The sequence below is a fragment of the Embiotoca jacksoni genome, unplaced genomic scaffold (genome assembly GCF_022577435.1).
Source record: "Embiotoca jacksoni isolate LCO1_2020_lvr unplaced genomic scaffold, fEmbJac1.0.p SCAF_11, whole genome shotgun sequence".
Taxonomy (NCBI): domain Eukaryota; kingdom Metazoa; phylum Chordata; class Actinopteri; family Embiotocidae; genus Embiotoca; species Embiotoca jacksoni.
Window position 1 is genome coordinate 15,702,033 of NW_027185241.1, and position 22,337 is coordinate 15,724,369.

The 22,337-nt window shown below is 39.7% G+C and overlaps 1 protein-coding gene across 1 annotated transcript in view; it reads left to right on the forward strand.

Moving 5' to 3' along the window:
- Positions 1-22,337, forward strand: part of LOC138194533 (zinc finger protein 236-like) — a 60,110-nt gene that overhangs the window by 7,948 nt on the left and 29,825 nt on the right. The window contains exons 4-16 of the mRNA XM_069143339.1: positions 47-225; positions 1,313-1,443; positions 3,713-3,885; positions 10,836-10,958; positions 11,975-12,148; positions 12,518-12,695; positions 13,084-13,356; positions 14,818-15,021; positions 15,111-15,243; positions 17,389-17,649; positions 17,740-17,972; positions 19,516-19,617; positions 21,930-22,072. Coding sequence (XP_068999440.1) covers positions 47-225; positions 1,313-1,443; positions 3,713-3,885; positions 10,836-10,958; positions 11,975-12,148; positions 12,518-12,695; positions 13,084-13,356; positions 14,818-15,021; positions 15,111-15,243; positions 17,389-17,649; positions 17,740-17,972; positions 19,516-19,617; positions 21,930-22,072 — 2,307 coding nt within the window. The remainder of the gene's footprint in view (positions 1-46; positions 226-1,312; positions 1,444-3,712; positions 3,886-10,835; positions 10,959-11,974; positions 12,149-12,517; positions 12,696-13,083; positions 13,357-14,817; positions 15,022-15,110; positions 15,244-17,388; positions 17,650-17,739; positions 17,973-19,515; positions 19,618-21,929; positions 22,073-22,337) is intronic.

A 22,337-nucleotide genomic window follows, 5' to 3' on the forward strand; every position in this document is an offset into this window, starting at 1 on the left:
AGGATGTACTTTCTCTGTTTGGACTCATTTCATTTCATCCCTGCAGAATCTGATCTGTGCTGAGTGCGGAGATGAGTTCGTCCTGCAGAGCCAGCTCACTCTGCACTTGGAGGAGCACCGCAAGGAGCTGTCCGGCATCCGGGTGTACACCTGCAAGACCTGCGACAAGGAGTTCAAGACGTCTGCACAAATAAAGGAGCACATGAAGAGCCACATCAAAATGAGGTCAGGCAGGGGCGCAGATGCTGATTCTTTGCATTTGACCAAGTGAAGAGAAAAACAGCTCAGAGTTAAGAGAGGAGCCTGAATCCAGCAGTTATTTATAGGAACTGCGAGCACCTTCTTCAAGGCATTTTATACTCTAAAGGCTACTGCTATGTAATGCTACTTGTCAATGTAGTTGTCCATAAATATCTGATATTTTATTTGCAAGTTTTTAATGCAAATTAGTTTAGACAGATGTAGGGTTGTTGTCAGGGAGACGGAGGGTTACCTGAACCTGCAGGTAGACTATCAAGAGACACTAAAAATCTTCAAATAAAAGGTGGGTTAGCAGCTCTTTAGAGTGAAACAATTTAATTGCAAATTTTACCAAATGACAGCCCTTAAAAATGCAGCACAATCCACTCTCACTCTAATAGTTTTTTCTGTCCTTTTTTTAATGTGGACTAATAATAATAATTTACTAGCTGGGATGAGCCTCCAATGTGTTCCAGTAGTAAGTGCTTTTTCAAAAGCATTAATAACCATAAGTGGACATGCCCAGTCTGTCACGGGGTTAAAGGAAACAAAAGTTGTATACGTTCTTACCCATTCTCAGGCAATTTTCCACTGGTGTTAAGCTTGTAAAGGCTCCAGTAATCCTCGACACAGCCAACTCTTCAGTGTGCAAACTCTCTGTAGCCTGTTAGTCCTGCAAGTCAAACATAACCGAGGCAAAAGAAATAGAAAAAAGGATTGCTCCAACAGATTTATAAGGATGTCTCATGTGCATTTGATGCTTCATCAACTCAGAACTCCACTTTTAGAAACAGATTATTATGTAAAGTATATCTAGTTGAAGTCCCAACAGTCGTTCTTTCACCTCAGTTTAAAACCACAAGACAGACAATTAAAAAACAGTAAAACAACTCGGAGTGCTGTTTTCGAAAGTGCTGTTTTATATCTATGGAAAAACAACTTTGATTTTTCTTTTGTTGCTAATGTTTCATTACATGTAGGGAAAAGAAGTTCCTGAAAAATATTTGTGTACACGCATACAATGTGTCCTTACCTGTAGCACAATTATGTTTTGTGTTTACTTCCTCCACAGGCCGCTTACCTCTAGCTCCAGAAACTACAAGAAAAACATAGATCGCAGCGGGTTCACAAACAGCTGCCATCACTGTGGGAAAGCTTTCAAAAAGCCCAGCCAGCTCGTCAGACACATACGAATACACACAGGTGAGTGAGGACAGAAAAGAGGGAGCGTGTCCAGCACCGAGACAGCTAATGCACATTTTATTATTCATGCACAGAAAATTTACTGTAGGAAATAGGAGTGAAATGCAATGAGTACACTATTCATAATGATATCATAATTCTTTCATTCGATAGTGATCGGACTTTTTTCAATGTAGATTTTTGTTCACGAGTTCTGATGCTCCGTCAGTCAATCAGCATTATGATGCTGTCTGATCTCAGTATTTTATAAAGGCCATCTATGTAATTAATTCAAGCCTAGATATCAATATTAGAAAATATGGATATTCAATAATATTACATATCTCACTTGTGTGAACAGATGTAAACTCTTAAAAAATGCACAGTACACAGTATACTGTTGCCATGGATACAGTGGGTTGCACTGCATGCACGAGTGCCATTTTATTTAGCCTCTATGTGTTTACATTTTTGAAAGTTGGCAGTATTACTCGCTGTAACTTAAGTCCCACATTAGTTCTTTCTCAGCTGGACACGCTCTGATTAACTGTCTCCCTGACGTAACTCCGCCAACTCCTGAGTACTTGCTGTGTTTACCCTCCATTTCTGAATGACTGTACACCTCAGCTCTGCTCTCATACAGAGAGAGTGTTTCAATATGCAGTTTAAATTCGAATGTTGTGTTGCTCCGCGATTGTTCTGCTGTCTGGGTTGAGGGTTGTGTAGCCAGTAGCGCTCGCTCACATGGTGTTTACACCTCACCCCCATGCTAATGTGTTTTGGCCGGCTGGCTGGATGACTAATGGTGGATGGAGTTGATTCCTCTGCTTCCTATCTCAACCAGCCTTTAAGCTGACGAGGTGAAGAGTCACTTTGGGAGATGACGCACAGAAACACACACATACACACACACACACACACACACACACACACACACATTATGCCTCATTCTCTCTTTCTGTTGTGCTGAGGAGTCGATATGGGTTCGAGATTGTACACGAGTCATCTTTGTTTAGCTTGAAATAATACTAAAACTAAATTATGTATTATGACACTGATATGAGGCATATGGCAGTAATATTAGAATGGGTAATTACTATTAAAACAGTCTCAGTGGATCCATGGGATATTTTAAAGATGACACAACCAAGGTGTCATAGTTCAGTGTTTTTCTTTTTAAATGTATTAAATTGTTTAAAACAAAATTTAACAAGATGATAAAAAAAAAAAATCATATTTGAAATATAAGATTTACAGCATTACCATTAATGTTTTTGTTTTTGAACATAATGCAGAAAAAGATGCTGAGGGTTATTTAGAAATTCAGTGCATTATGTCAGTGGGGACAGTAAACAGTAAAATATTGATGCCTTTATTACAAAGCTTTGTGGGATCAAATGTCTGAAAACCACATTTGAGGGATCATTACAAAAATAGTATTTACATATCCTGTATATGCAGGGAAGCTTTATCACTATCAGAATTTCTTTTAATTTCAAAATTGGCATTGGCTCCAAAAATCCAATATTGGTCGGGCTCTTGAAATAATAGAGACAGCAGCGCTTTAGCAAAATACAAACCTGTGAAAATGTTTTTCGAGTTGAAAGTTGAAGGGTTTTCATGTCGTCAGCTCACACTTTAAAATGTTCTATTCATGTTTTATTGAGTCCGTTTAAACTTTTGCAAGGATTTGTTGTTTTGGCAGCCTCAGCGTGGTTAACAAAAAACGGCTGGGAAAGATTGGTCAAATTTGCCAAAAAAGTATTAGCACTAACTTGAATAATCTTGGCCGTGTTTCTTAAGTTACAGCCACTCAGAGGGCAAAGTCCCTCCTGGCAAACCTTGAACACCCTCTTCATGCAGAGTTTTGTTTCCTTTCATCAGGGAGGAGATACACTTTCCCTCGCAGGGCCAAATCAAACAGATATCTGAAATCATTTGTTCGGGCAGCTGTTGGGATTTTAAACAAACTGATGACCTCGTTTTCTTTTTGGGGACTATCCAGTAGTCTGCGCAAACTATTATCTTACTATTTATTTTCCAAAATAATAATTGGATTAAAGTGACAACAATTTACCGATCCAAGCATACATGTCCGTAACCAGCCTTAAAAGCTTCTTTAAGTAACATGATTTTAACAGTTGACAATAAGGAGTGAGGATATCTTAGTCAAGCCCCAAGTATTTACCTTTTATTTTGTGATTATTGACTTAGATTCTCTAAACTTGAATTATCAAATTTCATCAGTGGTTCCAGCAGCCTAACTGTTGCTGTTTGACTCTTCCTTTAGGTGAAAGACCCTACAAGTGCACGCATTGCAGTAAGGCTTTCAACCAGAAGGTGGTGCTGCAGACTCACATGGTGAGACACACCGGAGAGAAACCTCACCTCTGCATGTTCTGCCCTGCTTCCTTCTCTCAGAAAGGAAACCTGCACTCCCACGTTCAGAGGGTTCATTCTGAGGTAAGAGCACAGTTAAAAAAGAAAGAAGAACAACTGCAGTTTTATTTTAGATTTTTTTTTTTCTATAATTTTTTTCCTCTCACGGTATGTTATGCCATTGCCATAATACTGGATTTATTTATTAAAATTTTGTCCCGTCATAAGGTTTTGTCCATCTCCTTTCCTCATGCAATTTCAGCAACAGGGGATAATCTGTTTATGAAAATTAGATATTGTATCTGAAAAGGAATTGGCGCCATAACAGCTTTAATCAACTGGCATACAAACATTGTATTTTGTGGAAGACAGTAATATCTGGAAGATTTTAATTTAGGTCTTGAATGGCTGAGTTTCAGGAGAGAATGAAATAGCTTTTTTTTTTAATCAGCTAGTTCTTTTAATTTGAAAGCATTGCTGATAAGTTGCACCATATCTTGTTCAATTAATAAGAGTTCAGAAAACTAAAACTAAATAGCCTTAAAAGATGTGTTTTAAAAGCCGATTAATGGTTTCAAGTTATGGACTTACATTTATATATATATACTTACATTTGAAATGCTAAATCAGCTGCACATTTAAACATGAAATGTCAAAGACTTTTACTACACTTGTCATGCTGTTTACCTGCTTCCTGTAATTCCATATCATTTATTTTATTCTGTTTTCCAAGATGCGTGTTTTCTTTTTTTTGTACACCTCCTTAAGTCCCACTAAATTGCCATCCCTGCTGCTTACAGCTTGTTACTACATTCAGTGCAGCAGCACACCATGCCATATTGTTTGTCTGTCGGAAAGGGAACGAGGTGAAATTGCAGTTCTTTATTCCTAATTCATTTCTTTGTAAGCACCTCACCATGGCCAATTTTTAAAAGGCCACCTAATTTATCCACCCTAATTTCCCCCGGATTTTGGTCTCCAACGGTGGTTTGTCGACTTTTCCACGGTCAAAAGAAGTGCCCACATCAACATCCTCTCTAGGTGCCCAGATGTTTATGTCTATAGATGATAACTTCTCCTTATGGGAATGTTAGTATCTTAGCGTTTGTGAAGTGAACAAAGTCTGTGAATGAGCAGTTTGACAGTGGTGGTAATATCTCCTGGTTGATGATCGCTTCCAATAATAGTTTTACAGTCTGGACTTGGTCAGTTCAAGGACTTTCACGGTCATGACATTTTAGCTGATGATTAATTGCCATATGCAGTTAACATTTGAACTGCCTTTTACTGTTCATTTTAATCTGGCCGCCCCCTTTTTGCTGCAAATCATACCAATTGCCAATTTTTTGAGGACTCTCCTTGTTCATTCGGATTTAAACCAAAATGTGCCAACAGCAGGGCTTTAGTGTTTGGCTTTATAACAAAACCCGCTACATAAATAACAGTAGATGTGAGAAGAGAGTGGAGAGAGATAAGAACAGCATAGAGATACAGGAGACGATAAACAGTTGGTGGGGCCAGTAACTGGCCCACCTTGAAGCAGACATTCCTGGTTGTGCCCAACTATTTCTCGAATTTTCCGAAGCCAGTGATCTGCCATTCACACCCACTTCACGCCACGATTGCTCAGCTGGTCAGAGATGCAAGAGGCATCAGGGATCGAACTTGTCTTTCTAGCAATTTTTTTCATCCTTCACATAACCTTTCCTGTTGCTGTTCATGTGAACATGAATGTCGTCCAGGAGAAATGGTCAGCTAAAAACCCCCATAATTTAGAGTAACTTTTATCCTAACAATATCTCGCCCCCCCCCCCCTCCCCCTCCTCCCCCAATCACCTTCTTCCAATAACAGCTGGCATTTGACTGCTTTTGAGTGTAGCCATTCAGAACAGCCACAAACGCTCCGATGGGTTTGTACAACCCTAAGTAAGAGCTCGTTCTGATGGAGTATACCCCGACCTCCTTCCACAATCACTTCAAACCCTGTTTGTGCTTCAAAATCAACTGGAACAATTGATTTTAACAGCCTTCACTTCTGCCAGCTCTAAGCCACTCTTCAAATGCTGCCAATGCTTAAAATTCAGCTGACACCTCAATTGATTTCAGAGGTCTTTATACTCCATCTGAGATGCGAGCTGGGGAGTTTGGGTGGGGTTAGGCTATGGGGGTTTGACTGTTTCTCTAACTTTCTGAACCCAGCTCTTAACTTTGATTGGTCAGAGGTGAGAAATGAGCTTTTTTTATTCCTGATAAATTTATTTCTGTCACTTTTTATGTGAACAACGCCATGCAACATTACGGATGTCTTCCAAGGGGGATTGCCGAAAAACATGTGCCATTATTCCCTCATTTGAATTATATCATGTCTCCTAACACTACATATACCTAGACGTGTGCTCAGCCATTGGGAGGGTTACATTTCCAATGTGTATGACGAGTATATCCCAGCGCACACACACTTCAGCACACACACACTTCAGACCTTTTCAGTGCTCCAAAATCAACCGACACCTCAACAGATTTCAACAGCCTTAGGCCTGGAACACACTGGCTGCATGGTGTGTGCACCTGTTGCTGCGTTGCGTCATGTCATTGCAGCGTCCATGTTAATGAATGAGAGCATCCCCACTGCCTGCTGAGACGAGCGTCCTCAGTCACTATCAGCTGCAAAGCTGCAAGGCCAAAATGAACAACCTTGGGATCTATGGAGAATTTCGAATTATAATAAGTCACCTTATAGCCAGCCACAGCGCACAGAGTTGAAAAACCTCAACAAAATGGGACATTTTTACATCTGCCATTGTTGTACAAGTTAGAAAAGAAATTGACAGCCTTATTACAATGAGTTATTAAGCCTGCTATAAAAATTTGCATCAGTAACTCATAAAAATGCTACGCAAACTGCAACTGCTTGAACTCCTTGAACTTCAGCTGCAGCGCTCATATTCTTTATCTCTATTACATACCATTTAAACCCTTTTTCAACCAATAACTGTCAGCAATCCTAGCACACTTAGATTTTCTAGTTTATTTTATTGTCGTTAAAAACTTAAATTTCCTCCATTTTCAATATCCTCCGTCCCCACGTCTTTTGTTGCGTCAACCACCAAATTTGACCTCCAATGCCTTTTCATACCTTGCTATGATTTCTGTCATCTCCCTTCTTTTCCTCCTCCATAGACCAAATGTTTGTTGTGATTTCTTTGTCACTGTGGCCATTTCTACTCGCTCTCTTCTCTGCCTCCTCATTTCTTACAACTCTTTTTTTCACAATCCTTTTTCTTCCACTTTGTGACGACCACTACGAGAAAATAATAGTCCTGTATCCAACCATCTCCCCCATATGTTTTACACCTGTGTACACTCATCCATTCCCCAGCACAAACCCATCATCATGGCTCTGATGACACCTTACTAGAGTTTTTTTTGGCCTGTTATGCCTTCACACTCATTTTTTCTAGTGACTCCAAAGTTCAGCCACCTTACTTTCAAAACTTTCCCATCTTCCTTCGAACAATATTTCCACCAATGCTGAGATTGCACTTCATCAGGGTTTGTCTCTCAGGGAAATGCTATCAAACCTTTTTTTGGTGGCATTCTCAACAGCCTAATGGATTTTTATTTTATTTTCGATGCTTGAAATTTCATGTCAACGTTTGGCATTTTTTGGCATTATTTAAAATACACTTTCACACCCACCACTTGCTGTCATGGATGTCTTCTGAATAATTTGACTCTCAAACTATTTTTTCCCTCTTACTTCATTGTCTTTCTTATATGCTCAGTCAATTTCTAGGATTTTTTTCAGACCTGAGTTGAAACTTCAAACACAATCATGTTTGTTTTCACCAAGCTCCCATGAGATTGTTTATCCAAAATGCAGCACTGCTTCCGTCACGTTTCAGATTTCAGAAAACTATAAACACTGGCAGACATTTTTTTCCCCAAATAACATGTCATTTTACTTCATTATGCAACAAGTACTTCCGAATCATCGATCTGATTGGTCAACTGTACATTTGAAACGTGCTCAAATCAGCATAACATCACACCCTCCTCATCACTAAAAATATTACTCCACCTCAATGGGAATATATAATTAGAATTGAATTTCATATAATATGCAATATAAAGTTGTTTTTACTTGATATAGGCCTATTAAATGTGACCAAGTTGGCAAAATCTGTTCTGTTTTGGTCCTTTGTCGCTCCGAGCAGCCGTACCATAACACCATGGATACTCACGCACCTTAAAATCCTAGCGGCGGCAAACTTGACCGGTTTTGCTTTTAACACGACAGTGTGCTAAAATCTTAAAAATACATCAGTCCATCGACATCTTTTTTCAGCTGATATCTTACTAACAACAAGATTGAGCGAGCTACGCAGTTTAGTGTTTCTATGTGTATTCATTCAGTTTGAGAATCGATCTCTGGAAGCCAATAAAACGGACTAGATCTCGTCTCTGTTGCTACGTCGTTACTAAGGATCGGACCACTTCCTGGAGTAGTAAACACTGCATACATTACATTAGCGTTACATTAGTGTTAGTCACACCCCATGTATTGCCATGGAGATGGAGATCACACTAACAAAAAGTTTAATATTTTGAGAGCGAATTACCCCACATATGAATACATTTAGATTACATATTTTATTTAGATGGTAACTTATTGTACTGTATAATCGCAATATTACACTTGAGGGTGTGCTTTGATGTCATTATTGGCACCTTAGTGATGCAGTCAGGACTGAGTCACTTGTGAGTGTAATATTGCTTAATTATAAACATGAGGTCTGGCATTAAACATACACTTACCAGAGATGACGTATATTAATGCATGCCCTCGTTGCATTGTTTACATCGTAATAGCAGGAGCTGCTGACATCTACAAAAGGACAGTTCCTCCCGCCTCCTTATGTAATTAAATATAATAATAAAGGACTCCCTATGGGTGTGAATAGGCATAATTTATATTTGCATTGAATGAAAATGCACACACTTGACCAGCTCTTGAGTTAACCAACAGGAAGTTTCATTTGACACAGTATTCTGGTTTATATAAACAAAATGACAGGATAATGCGAGTGTTTAGTCCACTTACAAAAGCAGTGACGGTTGAGTGTGACATCCATTATTTATAACTTCCCCCCGATGTTGTTTGTTTTGTTTTGTGTCTGATATTTGTGATCGCCCTACTTCAGACACAACTATATGCAATTTGACATTGATCATTTTCAAGCTCACTGAAAAAAGACCGTATACAGATAAGGTTGTATTTGATGACCTCAACCAATCACTGAGTTGAAAAAAGCTCGGCGCCAGCATGAACTGCCTGAGAGGTCAAATCTTTATCATCCTGCTATGCATATCATGGCATTATTTTTTTTTATCCTGCAGAGGACAATGTAGTGGCGTTTTGACGAGAAGAGAAAAAAAATCCCCACTTTACCTTTTCCACGTGTTTGTGCGTCATGGCATGGTCAGATTGCCTGGTCAGCACACAAAAATGGTCTGGTGGTAGGTTCTATGGAATTAATTGATTTAAGCAGTGTAATAGCATCTGAAGGGCTAAATAACAACAACACAAGACTGCTCTCTCAAAAACAAAGAATACATTTATTTCACCACAGTGATGAAGCCAGCATTAAACCCGAGTGTCCTCGCACAACTTTGGTAATCGAGCAGTCTGAACTTATTTATGAATGATTCTAACCACTGATAGATGACTGCTGAGGTCAGCAAAATAATAGCCAACAGCATCAGGGTCATTAAATTAGATCATTAAATCGCTTTCTCTCTGCTCGTATAGAGCATCCTTCTATCTCTCTTGTTGACAGAAACTTCACTTTCCTGTTGTTTCCACTTTGTGGACTTGTACGTTGAAAAAAACTGAATTAGGGCCAGAAATTCTATTTACAACCACGAAAAGCAAGCAAGGCTGATCCAACGTCTTCTATCGCTCCTCCGCTTAATTTCAGTGCCAAGCCACAGCCTTCATGCAGGTAAACTAAACGTAGCCTATCTGTGTCCAACAGATTCAAACCAGCACAAAAGCAGCTAAATTCAATCGTACCTTTCCTCAGTAGAGACTCAGAAAACAAGCGTAAACATGTTATGGGAGAAAATTTCAAATACAATGTTTCATTACTTAAATTTTTTCTTTTGTTTAAGCAATTTCTTTCATAGGATAGTCTAAATAAAACTTAAACTTCCCCCTCTTGGCGCCGGGTACAGAATAGAGATCCATAATCCAGTACTCAACCGATGATCTGCCAGGCCTCGAGTTCTACCAACTGAAATCATGGCTGAGTTTCCCTGTCAAGTCAAACAGCCTGACATACTGTAGGTGGAGATAACATCATGATTCACTTCTTCCTGTGATACAGCACTTTCAGGATGTTCAATGGAATGTAAATACTAAAGTACTGTACTCCACTAATTCTCGTTTTTACTCAACTACTTTTGTATAACAGCTTTAGTTACTTTTAAGATGATAGTTTTTCATACCTTTCCTGTCCAGTGTAAACCATGTATCTCCAAATACATTTTAAGATAGATTTACTGGATTAGCTGGAAAATAAGCATGGTTCTTAATGAACAGAAACATTGCAAATATAGGATAATCCTATGAAATATAATGCATTACTGTAGATTAAACTAATAAATAGTACATTAAAGTGTGAAAAATAAGCACAACCTTAAATAGCTGCAACAGTACGATGCACATTAGCACAACAGTAATATCCATCCAAAAACATATATAAAACATGAAAGGGACCATTAACTGCATACTCTGTACTTTTATTGTTGATACTTGAAGTACATTTTGTTGATAATACTAACATACTTATACTTAGGTAAGGTTATGAATGCAGTAGTTTTGCTTGTAGTTGAGTCTTTTCACTGTGTGATATAAGTACTCTTACATAATTACAGGACCTGAATACATTGTCCACCCGTGGTTAACAGTGACACATATCCAAAGCAGCTAGCCGTAACGTCTTATTTGTCTGTTTGTGTCCTCTTTACAGACTAAAGGGGTCCCACTGTTCCCATGCATGGACTGCAGCTGTGTATTTAAGAAACTGGGCAGTCTGAACGCCCACATCAGCAAGATGCACATCTCTGTGATCGAGGTGCCCTCCAGCACACCGGTAAGAGAGCACTGCTCAGAAAACATGAGTAAAAAGGTCGTGACACATTTCAGTCCAGCGTCTTCTTTGAGTATCTTCAGGAGTGCTCAGCCTCTTGACCCGCCTGGCTGAGGTTAATGAGACATACAGCAGTTCATGCCACAAAATGAGCCAGGTTTTATGTGTTGGCATTCAGGGTCTTTGTTTTTAATCGCAGAGAAAGAAGTTAAAAGCTTCTCAAGTCATATTAATGGTACATTGCCGTATTAAAAAGGCTGCTTTGGCACACATTTTGCTCACGTGATGTTGAATTTATGCGTGTTTGCTTATATCAAAATAATTTATCATTTGTTATTTTCTACCCTGTGTTAACAAGTAAGTCGCTGTGGCTCATTTAGTTGTCAGAATGAGATTTATTTAAGCAGCTCGTACAGCATGCAAACAGCAGACCAAAACAAACAGCACACTGCCAAATGCATTTGTTGTTGTATTTTCCTCAGACAAGACTCGTTTGATTTATAATTGTTGATAGCTTTAACGTTCTCCTACAGCATTATTACTGTTATTGTTTATCAAGAGGAGCACTCTCTTTTAATGATGTACTTTTAAACGATTCTTTGTCTGCCATAAAGAAATCCAGCTTGGCTCCTCCCGCAGTTGAAGGGGCAGTCTAAAATGCAACGAACAGCTTTGCACTCTTCTAACAGAAGGTCTCCCTTGTTTACATTAACAGTAATAATGTGTTATCAATGTTTGGTCATGAGTAGGTTATTAATAACGATGTCTGATTGCTGTCTGCCACCATTTTGCCTTTGTGGAGATCATACTTGATTTCTCAAATTGTCAATGATTCAGACATAAGCAGACTCTGACATTTTCCTCCATAATCTCTAAGCCTATGCTCAATTCATGGTCCAGAGAGCCGCTAATAAAATGTATGCCTCAAATTCTTGCCCGTCCTGGCCATTTGTCACACTGCTCGTCATCTCTCTTGTTCCCCTCCGGTCCTCCCATTCCCCCAACCTCTCCTCCCACAGGAGACGGAGGCAACAGGTCAGGCTCCAGGGGGGTCAGAGGGCGGTGAGGGAGTGAATGATGTCATCCAGCAACTCATGGAGCTGTCCGAACAGGTCAGCGGGGAGACGGCCCAGCCCCAGCCTCCGGAGCCTGCTATCGCCATGGAAACTGCCATCAACCAGGACATCCTGCAGGTAAGTGAAGGACATTCATCCACATCAGATTAGAGTAGTAATGTTCCCACAATCCTCAGAATCAAACAAGATGTGTTCATTAAAAATATGACCTCTACCAGTCAAGAGGATATGAGGATAAACAGAAATCCTATTCAGACAACTCTCTGAGATTTTTCTTTTTTAGGTGCTAGCAAACACAACAAACACAAATACGCAGCCTCACACACATTTACACAACATTGACTGTCAATTTAGAGCAAAAGAAGTTAGTGGAGACATTTATGTGGAAATAATTGGCAATACTTTGCATTTGCAGTATGTTGTTAGAATCTGTTTTGGTGTGTTGTTTTATTGTCAAGATGTGGTGCTTCTCCTCTGTTTCTGCAGCAAGCCCTGGAGAACAGCGGGCTGAGTGTGGTCCAACCACAGAGTGACATCACATCCAGAGAGACACAGAACCAGGGCACCGAGGCCGCCGCTATAGAGAGCAAGAAAGTACAAGGTTCAGAAAAATCAGTCAGAGAGAAGAAGAGGAGCATTTTTAAGAAACCTATACAAATGCCAGGTAGGTGGGGTGGGGGATATTGCGCAAGTTGAGTGGTTCAGCTGTTTTGGTCGTGTCTCTTTGTGAAATTACTGATTGCATTTACTTCTGTCTTACATTTAAGCCCTGTTGCAGTAAGGATTACTCAGTAAATCAGACATTGAACCAACCAATTATAATTTAGACATCTGATTTAATCAGTTCATTAATCAAGTGAAAAGATCAAGCATTTGCAGTTTGGAAACACATTACAAATATTTGCATTTCTTTATTGCGTTCCTATAATTAGCAAATAATGCCATTTATTTACCTGCTTCTTTATGAAGAAAATCAGTAAATGTTTTAAATAGAATGATGAATTATTTATTAAATGCAAAGACACTGGAGAGCTGCTTCAATCTTCTTTCAGGCTCCATCAGGGAGGAGGACGGTGTCCGCTGGCATGGCTGCCCATACTGCTCCAAGGAGTTCAAGAAGCCCAGCGACCTTGTTCGCCACATCCGGATCCACACCCACGAGAAGCCTTTCAAGTGCAAACAGTGCTTCAGAGCTTTTGCTGTCAAGAGTACCCTCACAGCACATATGAAAACGCACACGGGTATCAAGGCGTTTGAGTGCCAGTGCTGTCTGAAGTGCTTCTCCACTTCTGGTAGCATGAAAGTGCACATGCGGCTGCATACAGGTGAGAAGGAGGTCCACTTCATGGAAGGGTTACTCCTAAAGCCAAAGTAAAATCAACAATTTCAGTACACTTCCAGCACTTTAATTATCATAATCATGTCACTTCGAACACTCAGGAAAGCATAAGTTACAGGAGACCGGTTTGAGCTCCCAACATTATGTTTTCGTTTTCATGACAGTCTCTTTTAGGGCTGGGTACTAAACTTTGATAGTTTTATGGTACCGACTGAATTGCTTTGATAGTATCTTGTATCAAAAAATGCCCTGCCATTTGGTACCACATTTTGATACCTGGGTTTCATACACACTAATATGTTTTTAATTTAGTAGCAATAGTAGTAGTAGTTTGATGTAGTTTGTTTGCAGAGGAGTAAATGTCATCAACGGTACTGAGCCAATACAGTGTTTTCCATACATAGACTCTACTTGGGTGGCTCACCCAGGTAGAAAAAAAAAATCACTTGGTTTTGATTTAGGTAACACCTTATTTAAATGTTTTTAAATTCTGGCAACATACCTATCCGATTTGCTACGGTTACTGGGGGCTGGAGGCATGTCTGTCTGCAGCCAGCTAGCTAGTATCTACCAATAGCTCACGTGAGGCATTTAGGAAAAAATTAAAGCTACCGAAAATAACCTGGGTTACACTCTGCCCCTTTAAACTACAGACAAACTAAAGATTTGTCTTATGTTCAATGCAAATTTTCCTTATTAAAATGGATTGGATCAAATTGCTGCCAAAAAAAGGATTGTTCAGGAACTGGTACCAATCGAACATTTTTGAAGGCTACCCAGTCCTAGCCTCTATTATGTAGAATTCAGATATGTCACTGATTTATACAACAAATTACAAAAGCTTGATCTGTGTAAATATAGCGACGCCGCTGCAAATAGAGCCTGCATTTGTCTTCATGTGTTTGCAATTTTTCTGTAAATTTCCTCCGAGAGATTACTTTAAAGAATCTTCCCACGGACATGAAATGTCAGCACTAGTGTAAATACATACAACTGTAAGGGTTTAACTATGATGTGCATTAGTTTTTGTCTCTATGCTGCTATGTAATGGCACTGTCTATGCTCGGTCATGTGTTAACTCTAAGCTGAGGCTTTTTGATAAATATGTATTCCTCATTGAGGCTTTGTGCTTTTACAGCTTCACATCATTGTCACTTTATTTTGTGCTGTTTTTTGAACATATTGTCTGCTGCTAACTGGAAGGCTTTGTAAACTTTTGTAGCCAAATTTAAATAAAATTATAAGAGCTTACTTTTTCGGTTTATGTTTGAGTTTTATATTATTGTTGAGGTTTGATTAGGGACAATAACTTAACATTTTTTTATGTATGTTTATGTGTTGTTTTTTTTGGGGGGGGGGGATCTTTTGGTTTTTGTACGGTTATCAGAAAGTCAAATTCCCTAAATATTAATTCTCCAAAAGTGTTTTTTTCCCCCACTTTTCCCAGGTGTGCGTCCTTTCCCCTGCCCTCACTGTGACAAGATCTTTCGTACATCAGGCCACAGGAAAACACACATTGCTTCTCACTTCAAAAGCCTGCAGCAGAAGAAGCACAAATTTCCACGGAAATCCAACAAAGCCAAAGTGTCCAAAAGCAACCTACCTCTGCCTGATATCCCCCTGCAGGAACCCATCCTTATCACTGACTTTGGTAAGAGCATTTTTTGACAGGCAGATGCATGTAAATGTGGACTAGTGTTGGGTGTGTGTTCAAGATTGTCATCATGTCACTTTTAACAGGCCTCATCCCATCCCAGAACCCTCGACTGGCTTTCCAGCAGTACCTGGACGTGGTGAGCAATGACCGGCCATACAAGTGCCAATTCTGCAGTAAGGCCTATAAGAAGTCAAGCCATCTGAAACAGCATGTCAGGTAAAGCTACTTTGTAATACTCAGTATTTTTCAGTACATTATTTTCAGTACATAATCTAGCAGTTAAAGCATTATGACGTTTTGATGGCCAATAAATTTAATTTTTATCAATCTACTGTTTTTATTTATATACATCAAATTACATTTTATGTAAAAATGCAACTAAAAAAGTCAGTGGTTGAAGTTGGACTGGCTATGAAGTCGCACCAAAAACAAATTGATGTAACTCTCGATATAAAGCCTAGTTTGCTCACTTAATACTTTTACCACCACAACCGAAAGGGCACATTGACATTCTGTCCATTTTATATGTTATATAAAGGCCAAACAGCTGCACTTTGTTTCAACAGAAGTTATGACCTTGTCTTGGTTTAAGTATGACTGTGGCAAATTTCGATAATCAGTAATGGACTCAATAAAACCCTGAATGACCCTCTGAAGTTCAGCAGAACAGAGGAAAGACCTGTTTCTAAGTGTTATCTGAAGGCAGCTGGACTTAAATGAGATATTTTAAGACGTTTCGCCTTTCATCCAAAAGGCGTCTTCAGTTCTGACTCAGTCGGGGGAGTTGCAGCTTATGAAACTTGCACTGGGGTTGTTAACACCATGAGAGTTGTTGAGGCTGGGACTCGGTAACCCACCTGGCTATCATATGAGTCATTAGGGTCACATGATTCTTGGTGTGAATGGATGTTACATTTTATTTATTATACTACAATTGTATGCAATTAATAGTGGTAACAGTGAACCATGTGTACAATATTCTGTAGGTATATATAAAAGTATATATAACATACTTCTATGCATTTTGGGATAAACATTCTTTGACTGGTGTGAGAGTATAAAAGGACATCCAGAAAGTTACAATAAAGTTGTTGCAGTTGTTGCAGTTGTTTTTGGACAATGTCACATAGTGGAAATATTTATATAGAGAACAAAAGGGGGCCAAGTATGGAGCCTTGGGAAACACAGGTCAGTGGAGACATCATTAGCAACTGCAGTTTCTGTCAGACAAGTATGAGTTCAGCCAGTTTAAGGTGGTATACTTGATATCAATCCTTTTTATGGTTGTTTCTGGGCCCAAGAAGATGAAGCTTTCTGATGGCGGTGACTTATTGCCTCCATTGTCAGGCCAACATTTCTATATTTCACCTTCATTACATTTTCTCCTTGTAATGGTATCTAACATCTAAGGGATGCATCTTCAACACTGGGATATTGTTCAAAGTCAGAGCAGTAAATGTCAAGAATCTACTTTAAACAGTTCTCATAAACTCAGATAATCATGTCAGACAGCTACTGAGAATAATGTTCAGCTCGGTCAGTTTACTTAAGCTGGAGCTCATTGACAGAGAGCCAGGAGGAGAAGCAGCGGAGCAGAGAGACATGAAGACATGGTTCCAGTGGTGATGAATTCGATGAGGATGAGATGAAAGTGTCGAGGGAGGTGGGATTAAACTGATGCGAGACCGATGAGGGTGAAGGGAAAATACAAAGTAGTTAGCAGGTGGATAAAGGAACTGAGTCATTTTCAGTATTTGTCAGAGGACCCCTAATTCCCCAATTGTACTTTGAACAATATTTTTGCAAAACTGTACACCCTAATTAATATCACACATAAATGAATCGTACAAGAACTGAGACTTTAAAATGCCCCTGTTAGTCATAGACAGAATATAACAAGTACTTTAATTACACAGCCACTCTAAAAATGTATGTGTTGAACTTTCTACCTTTTCTTTATGGAAAACTTCCGTCATTGTATCTTCATTTTAATACTGAAAGTTGTATTCCAACCTTTAGATGACTTCCACATCAGTATTAATTTTCTTTCCTGGCAGATTTAGATGTATAAACATCTGTTTGTATCTCAAACAGAGGATGCGTATCCACCACTACTGACAATTCCCTTGAATCATCCATAAAACTGGACGAGCAGCACAAATAAATGTGTTCGCTGAGTAATATATCATGATGACAGCTCACACCAAACATGCAGAGTAACTTTGCACCTCGTTACGGAGGAAGCACTCATGTTTTCTGTTCTTCTTCATCCTCATATTAATTTTTTTTTTTCTTTCTACAACATGTTACTGCTACTGAAACATACCTTTTTTGTTTACTAAAGTTCTTTTATTGTTCCAGGTCTCATACGGGAGAAAGGCCCTACAAGTGTGTGCAGTGCAGTCGCGGTTTCGCCTCCTCGGGAGTCCTCAAAGCTCACATCCGGACACACTCGGGGCTAAAGGCATACAAGTGTCTGATGTGCGACACAACGTTCACCACCAGCGGCAGCCTGCGGCGCCACAACACCACTCACAGCGATCTGCGACCTTACATGTGCCCTTACTGCCAGAAGACATTCAAGTCGTCGCCCAACTGCAGGAAGCACATGAAGACACACAGGTTTGAATTGTTTTGTGCATAAATTTCATCAATCAATCATACATTTAAATTCTTAGGTCCTGACTTTCTTATCCTGTCCTGTCAAACCAGGTATGAACTGGCTCAGCAGCTACAACCCCAGACAGCAGAAGATCCCCTTGGAGCCGGCACCGTGGCCCATGATATGCAAGTGGAAATAGAAGGAGACTCTCTCCAGCAAGCACCTGCTACCACGCAAGAGCAGCAAAGCATGCTGGGACTGGGCCATGCAGAGGTCGTGAATGGAGGCCAGCAAGTGACACTGGAGACGCCGCTGACTGACCAACCACTAGTACAAGGAGAAGGTAATAGCAGCTCAATGGATGCAAACCGTGGAGGGAAATATAGTAGAGACCCTGGAATCTCATATTGCCAAGAAATGTAACCGAATGATACATTACAGAATTTCTCCATGATCTGTTTGTTCAGTAAACAAACACTCTCACTTTTACAAAATATATCAAAACACACCGCCTCCAGTGGAGCTTCAGCAGAAGTAATAGAATGACATTTAACCTCACACACACACACACACACACACACACACACACACACACACACACACTATAACGAGCGTGATCTGATCTCTGAAAAAAAAATCATTTGAAAGGCTTCACTGTTCTTCAGAACCAAACAGAGCAGCCCTGCTGACCATTGAAAACTCCACGTTTTTCTTATTGAACTTTTTTGTTGCTGCTTCACAGTGAACGTTGCTTGAGCACCAACGTACCTCAGTTTTAACATGCACGACTGCAAACAGTCTTGTCCTCAGTTATCGATATTGCATGACATGTTAATATATGTAAAGACAGAAATTAAAACATTGTTAAAATTTAACGTTCATAGGATGTAGTATTTTTTTTAATGTAATTCAGAAAAGCAATGCCACTGGCAATGAGCAGGAGCTGGTTTAACCTCCTGGCTTTTCTGGAGGGTTTGTCAACTTGGTCTGAAGTTTCCCATGTGGTTGCTTTGAGCAATATAACTATTAAAATATTTGTATTTATTCTGAAACTCTTCTCAGTTTGCATAACTCTGCATGATGAACTGTGTAGTTCCATTCGCAATCTGCTGGCAGTTCACCTGAAGGTTTGGACCAACATCCATGCTTTTGTTCCATTCTATACATTTGATCTGGTTAGTTTTTGTTTCACACGTCACATTTTGTGAGCACACTTATAAACTTTGCATGATATACCAACTTAGTTAGCAGAAGGTGTGTCAATTCAGCTGGTAGGGAAAATTAATGAACAGAGTTTTTATTGCCACTCTATTATTATTATGATGTTTTGACCAGCATGTATAGTGATAAAATAAGTTCCTCTCAGAAAAGGTTCTAAGTTGAAGCTTCTTTCTGTGTTTATTTAAGCCGAGTTTTAATTTAATGTCGTACGCCATTCCAGTTAAATACCCTCCTCCTCTCCTCGTGTGTTACCGTCGTTCAGTTTTTCTTCTTTTCCACTTCTTTTTTTTCTTCTGTGGTTTAATGAATGATGATACGTTGCCTCAAATTCCTGTACTTGGTCAAAACATGACAGAGAATGTTTCCACACTGCAAATGAATCAAACTATGGTTTAGTTTGGTCCGGACCGAGACCACCTCTCTTAATCGTACTAAATTTTGGGTCCTTTGGTCATAACTGTGGTCTGAGCCACCTTTCACACATGCTAATTTGGTTCAGACCAAACTTTAAAGTCCAAAGGTCTCAACCAAACAAGGCTGGTAAGGAAACACCCTTGAAGTCTGCAGTATTTTTTTTAACCTCAGATAACAGCTGAACAGTGAAAATCTCTTTTTTTTTGAGTACTTAAACCAAACTAACCTGCTGCTTTGCATCTCTTTGACAGACTCGTATGTGACTACCCAACATGCTTTGCCTCAGAATATCAGCCAGTTTGAGACCCCGGCACTTCCTCAGCCTGCGTTTGACCAGCAGGCTCTAACACAAGGTACAAACACAGACGGTGACGCAAGTTCTGTCTAACATCTGTCATTGTAGATCAGCAAAATCAAACATAAACACTGTTGATGGAAAAAAACTTTCTTTCAGTTTCACTTGAACAGACTCACTGCAACTCCCACCACAACAAACCCAACAGTTGATTTGGTCCCATTACTTGTACTATCTGTGAAAATGACTTGTATCTCTCTGTTTCCATTCTGTCCTCTGACCTGCACAACTCTTAAGCCAATGTGGGGCCCCGAAACCTTTGGCCAACTGCTTCACTCCCACCAACTTACTTACCAAATTCCCACCATGCCAACCGAGTGCCGTTGCCAGCCGGCATCCGGTGTAATTAGAGCAGTGGAATTCTGGCAGCTGCTGCCGACAGCAAAACAAAACGGACATAAAAATATCCCTCAGGCAGATTTACCTTTTTAGTTCCCTGAGGAGGTGCTAGAACCTTTATATCTGACCATAACAAGCTTGGAGCGCCATCATTTTAGTGATGAAGCCTCATGGCCTTGTGCTATATTTTCAAAGGCACAAACTTTATATGTGTGCATTTAATCCAATTTCAACCCCCAGTGTTCTCCTGTCAGGGCTGAGGCATTATTATATACTCTGGTTGTAGTGCTACAACTAATGAACCTGATGCCTGCGGTTCTCTGTGGGAAACTCTCTATTGTTTTCTATTTGCACTGTGTGCTCAGAACAGTCACCTTCCATATCGCAGAATCTCATTTGGTGATAAATAGTTGCACCCCTGAGTTCCCTGGTGCTCGAGTTGTGTTTCATTTGAGATTCACACACCGGATCTGCTGCGAAATCACTGGCTTTTAAAAGCCTCATGGAATGAGTGCACCCACATTGACACTTTGTTCAACACTGCAGACTTTAAAAAAAAAATCCCCCAGAGGAAGCCGTGGGTGGTTTTCATTGATGGGTTCTGCAGTAGTTTAAGAAATATTCAGATGTAGGCACACATTTAAAAGTGTTTGAACAGATTTGAACTTGAACTTTGAGAATAGAGATTTATACATTTCAGTTATATTAGAACAAACTCTGTTAAATTTAGATTTAATATTGAAACGGAATTTCAAAGAGTCGTTTTAGTTTCATAGACCAAGCCTGTTTTCTTCATCCATCACGGTATCACACCAAAGTGTTGGTCGACTACATACTGTGTCAGAGCAAAATATGACTGCTCTGCCTAGGTGTGAAAAACAATGTGGTTAGGTTTACAAATTAATTACACTTGGTTAGGTTTAGGAAAAGATTTATTTAAAGAAATCCATGGCTCTTTCTCACGGACTCCAACACCAGTCTTCCTGGGAGAAAGTCCTGTGTTTGATCCATCCAACAACCCCCATACTACCTCCCTATTTAGACTGTATCTGTTTTATACTTTGTCAAATTACCTCGGTCACATGACCTCCTTTCTCATCCCTTGAACACTCGGCGGGCAAAACGTGACATTGACACTATCTTCTAGTGGAATAACGGGTGTATTTCATGCTTTGGTGTGATAATGAGAGACTTCCCTATGGCTGCCTATTAAAAGCAGATCATTCTACTTGCCGTGACAACCATGCAAAATGTTTTGCATGCTGTTACAAAACGATGAATATCTATTGGTACAGATAATGAATAGCTGGGACAGTTCCCAAGTAGCATGTGCGCTACCTACTCATAGAACCCAACCTCAGCAAAAAACACATTAAGGCATGCTTTTGTATATAGGAACACAATGATGGATTACCGTGACACTTAAGCAGTTGTTGTTCTTTTACTCTGTGTATTAACAGCATATCAGCAGTTCAAAAGCTTTTACTTTGACATTTCATTTTGTGTTGTTTTTTTTACTCAGTTTCTGCTGCAGGCTGTAATTCCTGTGCCAGCGAGGTGGCTCAATGAATGATGCTATTATGCTCAATTTTCAGTTATTTAAAAATCAATAAGAGCCATCGTCTCTCTGGTGTCAGACTGCTATTTTGTTATGCTGTGCTGATGCCAGATGAACACATTTAACAGATTGAATAATTTCCAGTATTACTTATAATAGTATGATAATTATACTGTATTATTCTAGAGAAGGACGTCTGCTTATTGACTTATAAATCACATTTGTGCTGACTTGGGGGTCAACTTTTGTTACCAAATGCTGTGTCATCAGAAAATGTATTTTTTTTTGGTTGATTCTGGGTTTTTTAACTAATATCTAATTCCACATACAGCAAATCTTGCCGTCTGCCAATGCGAGTACCGTTTGAATCCAAACGTTCAGGTGACTGATTACTCTCCACCGGCTCCCTCCAGGCTTCACCATCACTGAATCGAGCTACAATCAGTCCCAGTTCTCCACCGTGCAGCAGCTGCAGGACTCCAGCACCCTGGAGTCTCAGGCCCTATCGTCCAGCTACCACCCCCCAAACCTGCTCCACGTTTCCAGCACCGAGGTGGTGAGTTCTGGGTCCAACGTTAGCCTGGTCTTCAGTTCTGTGATCTTTTTCTTTTGTTGTTTTTAATATATTCACTGGCAATTATTTTTTAGTGAAGAGATTTGAGAGCGATTTTAGTCTTTTTAATGACAAACTTACACCACAAACTTCCCTTATAGAACAGATAATTAGATTACACTTGGAGCAAGTAGCTGCTTAGATTTGTATATTGCAGATCATAATGAAAGTACAAATCAGTGGTGTATTGGATGTGTAGATAGAATTG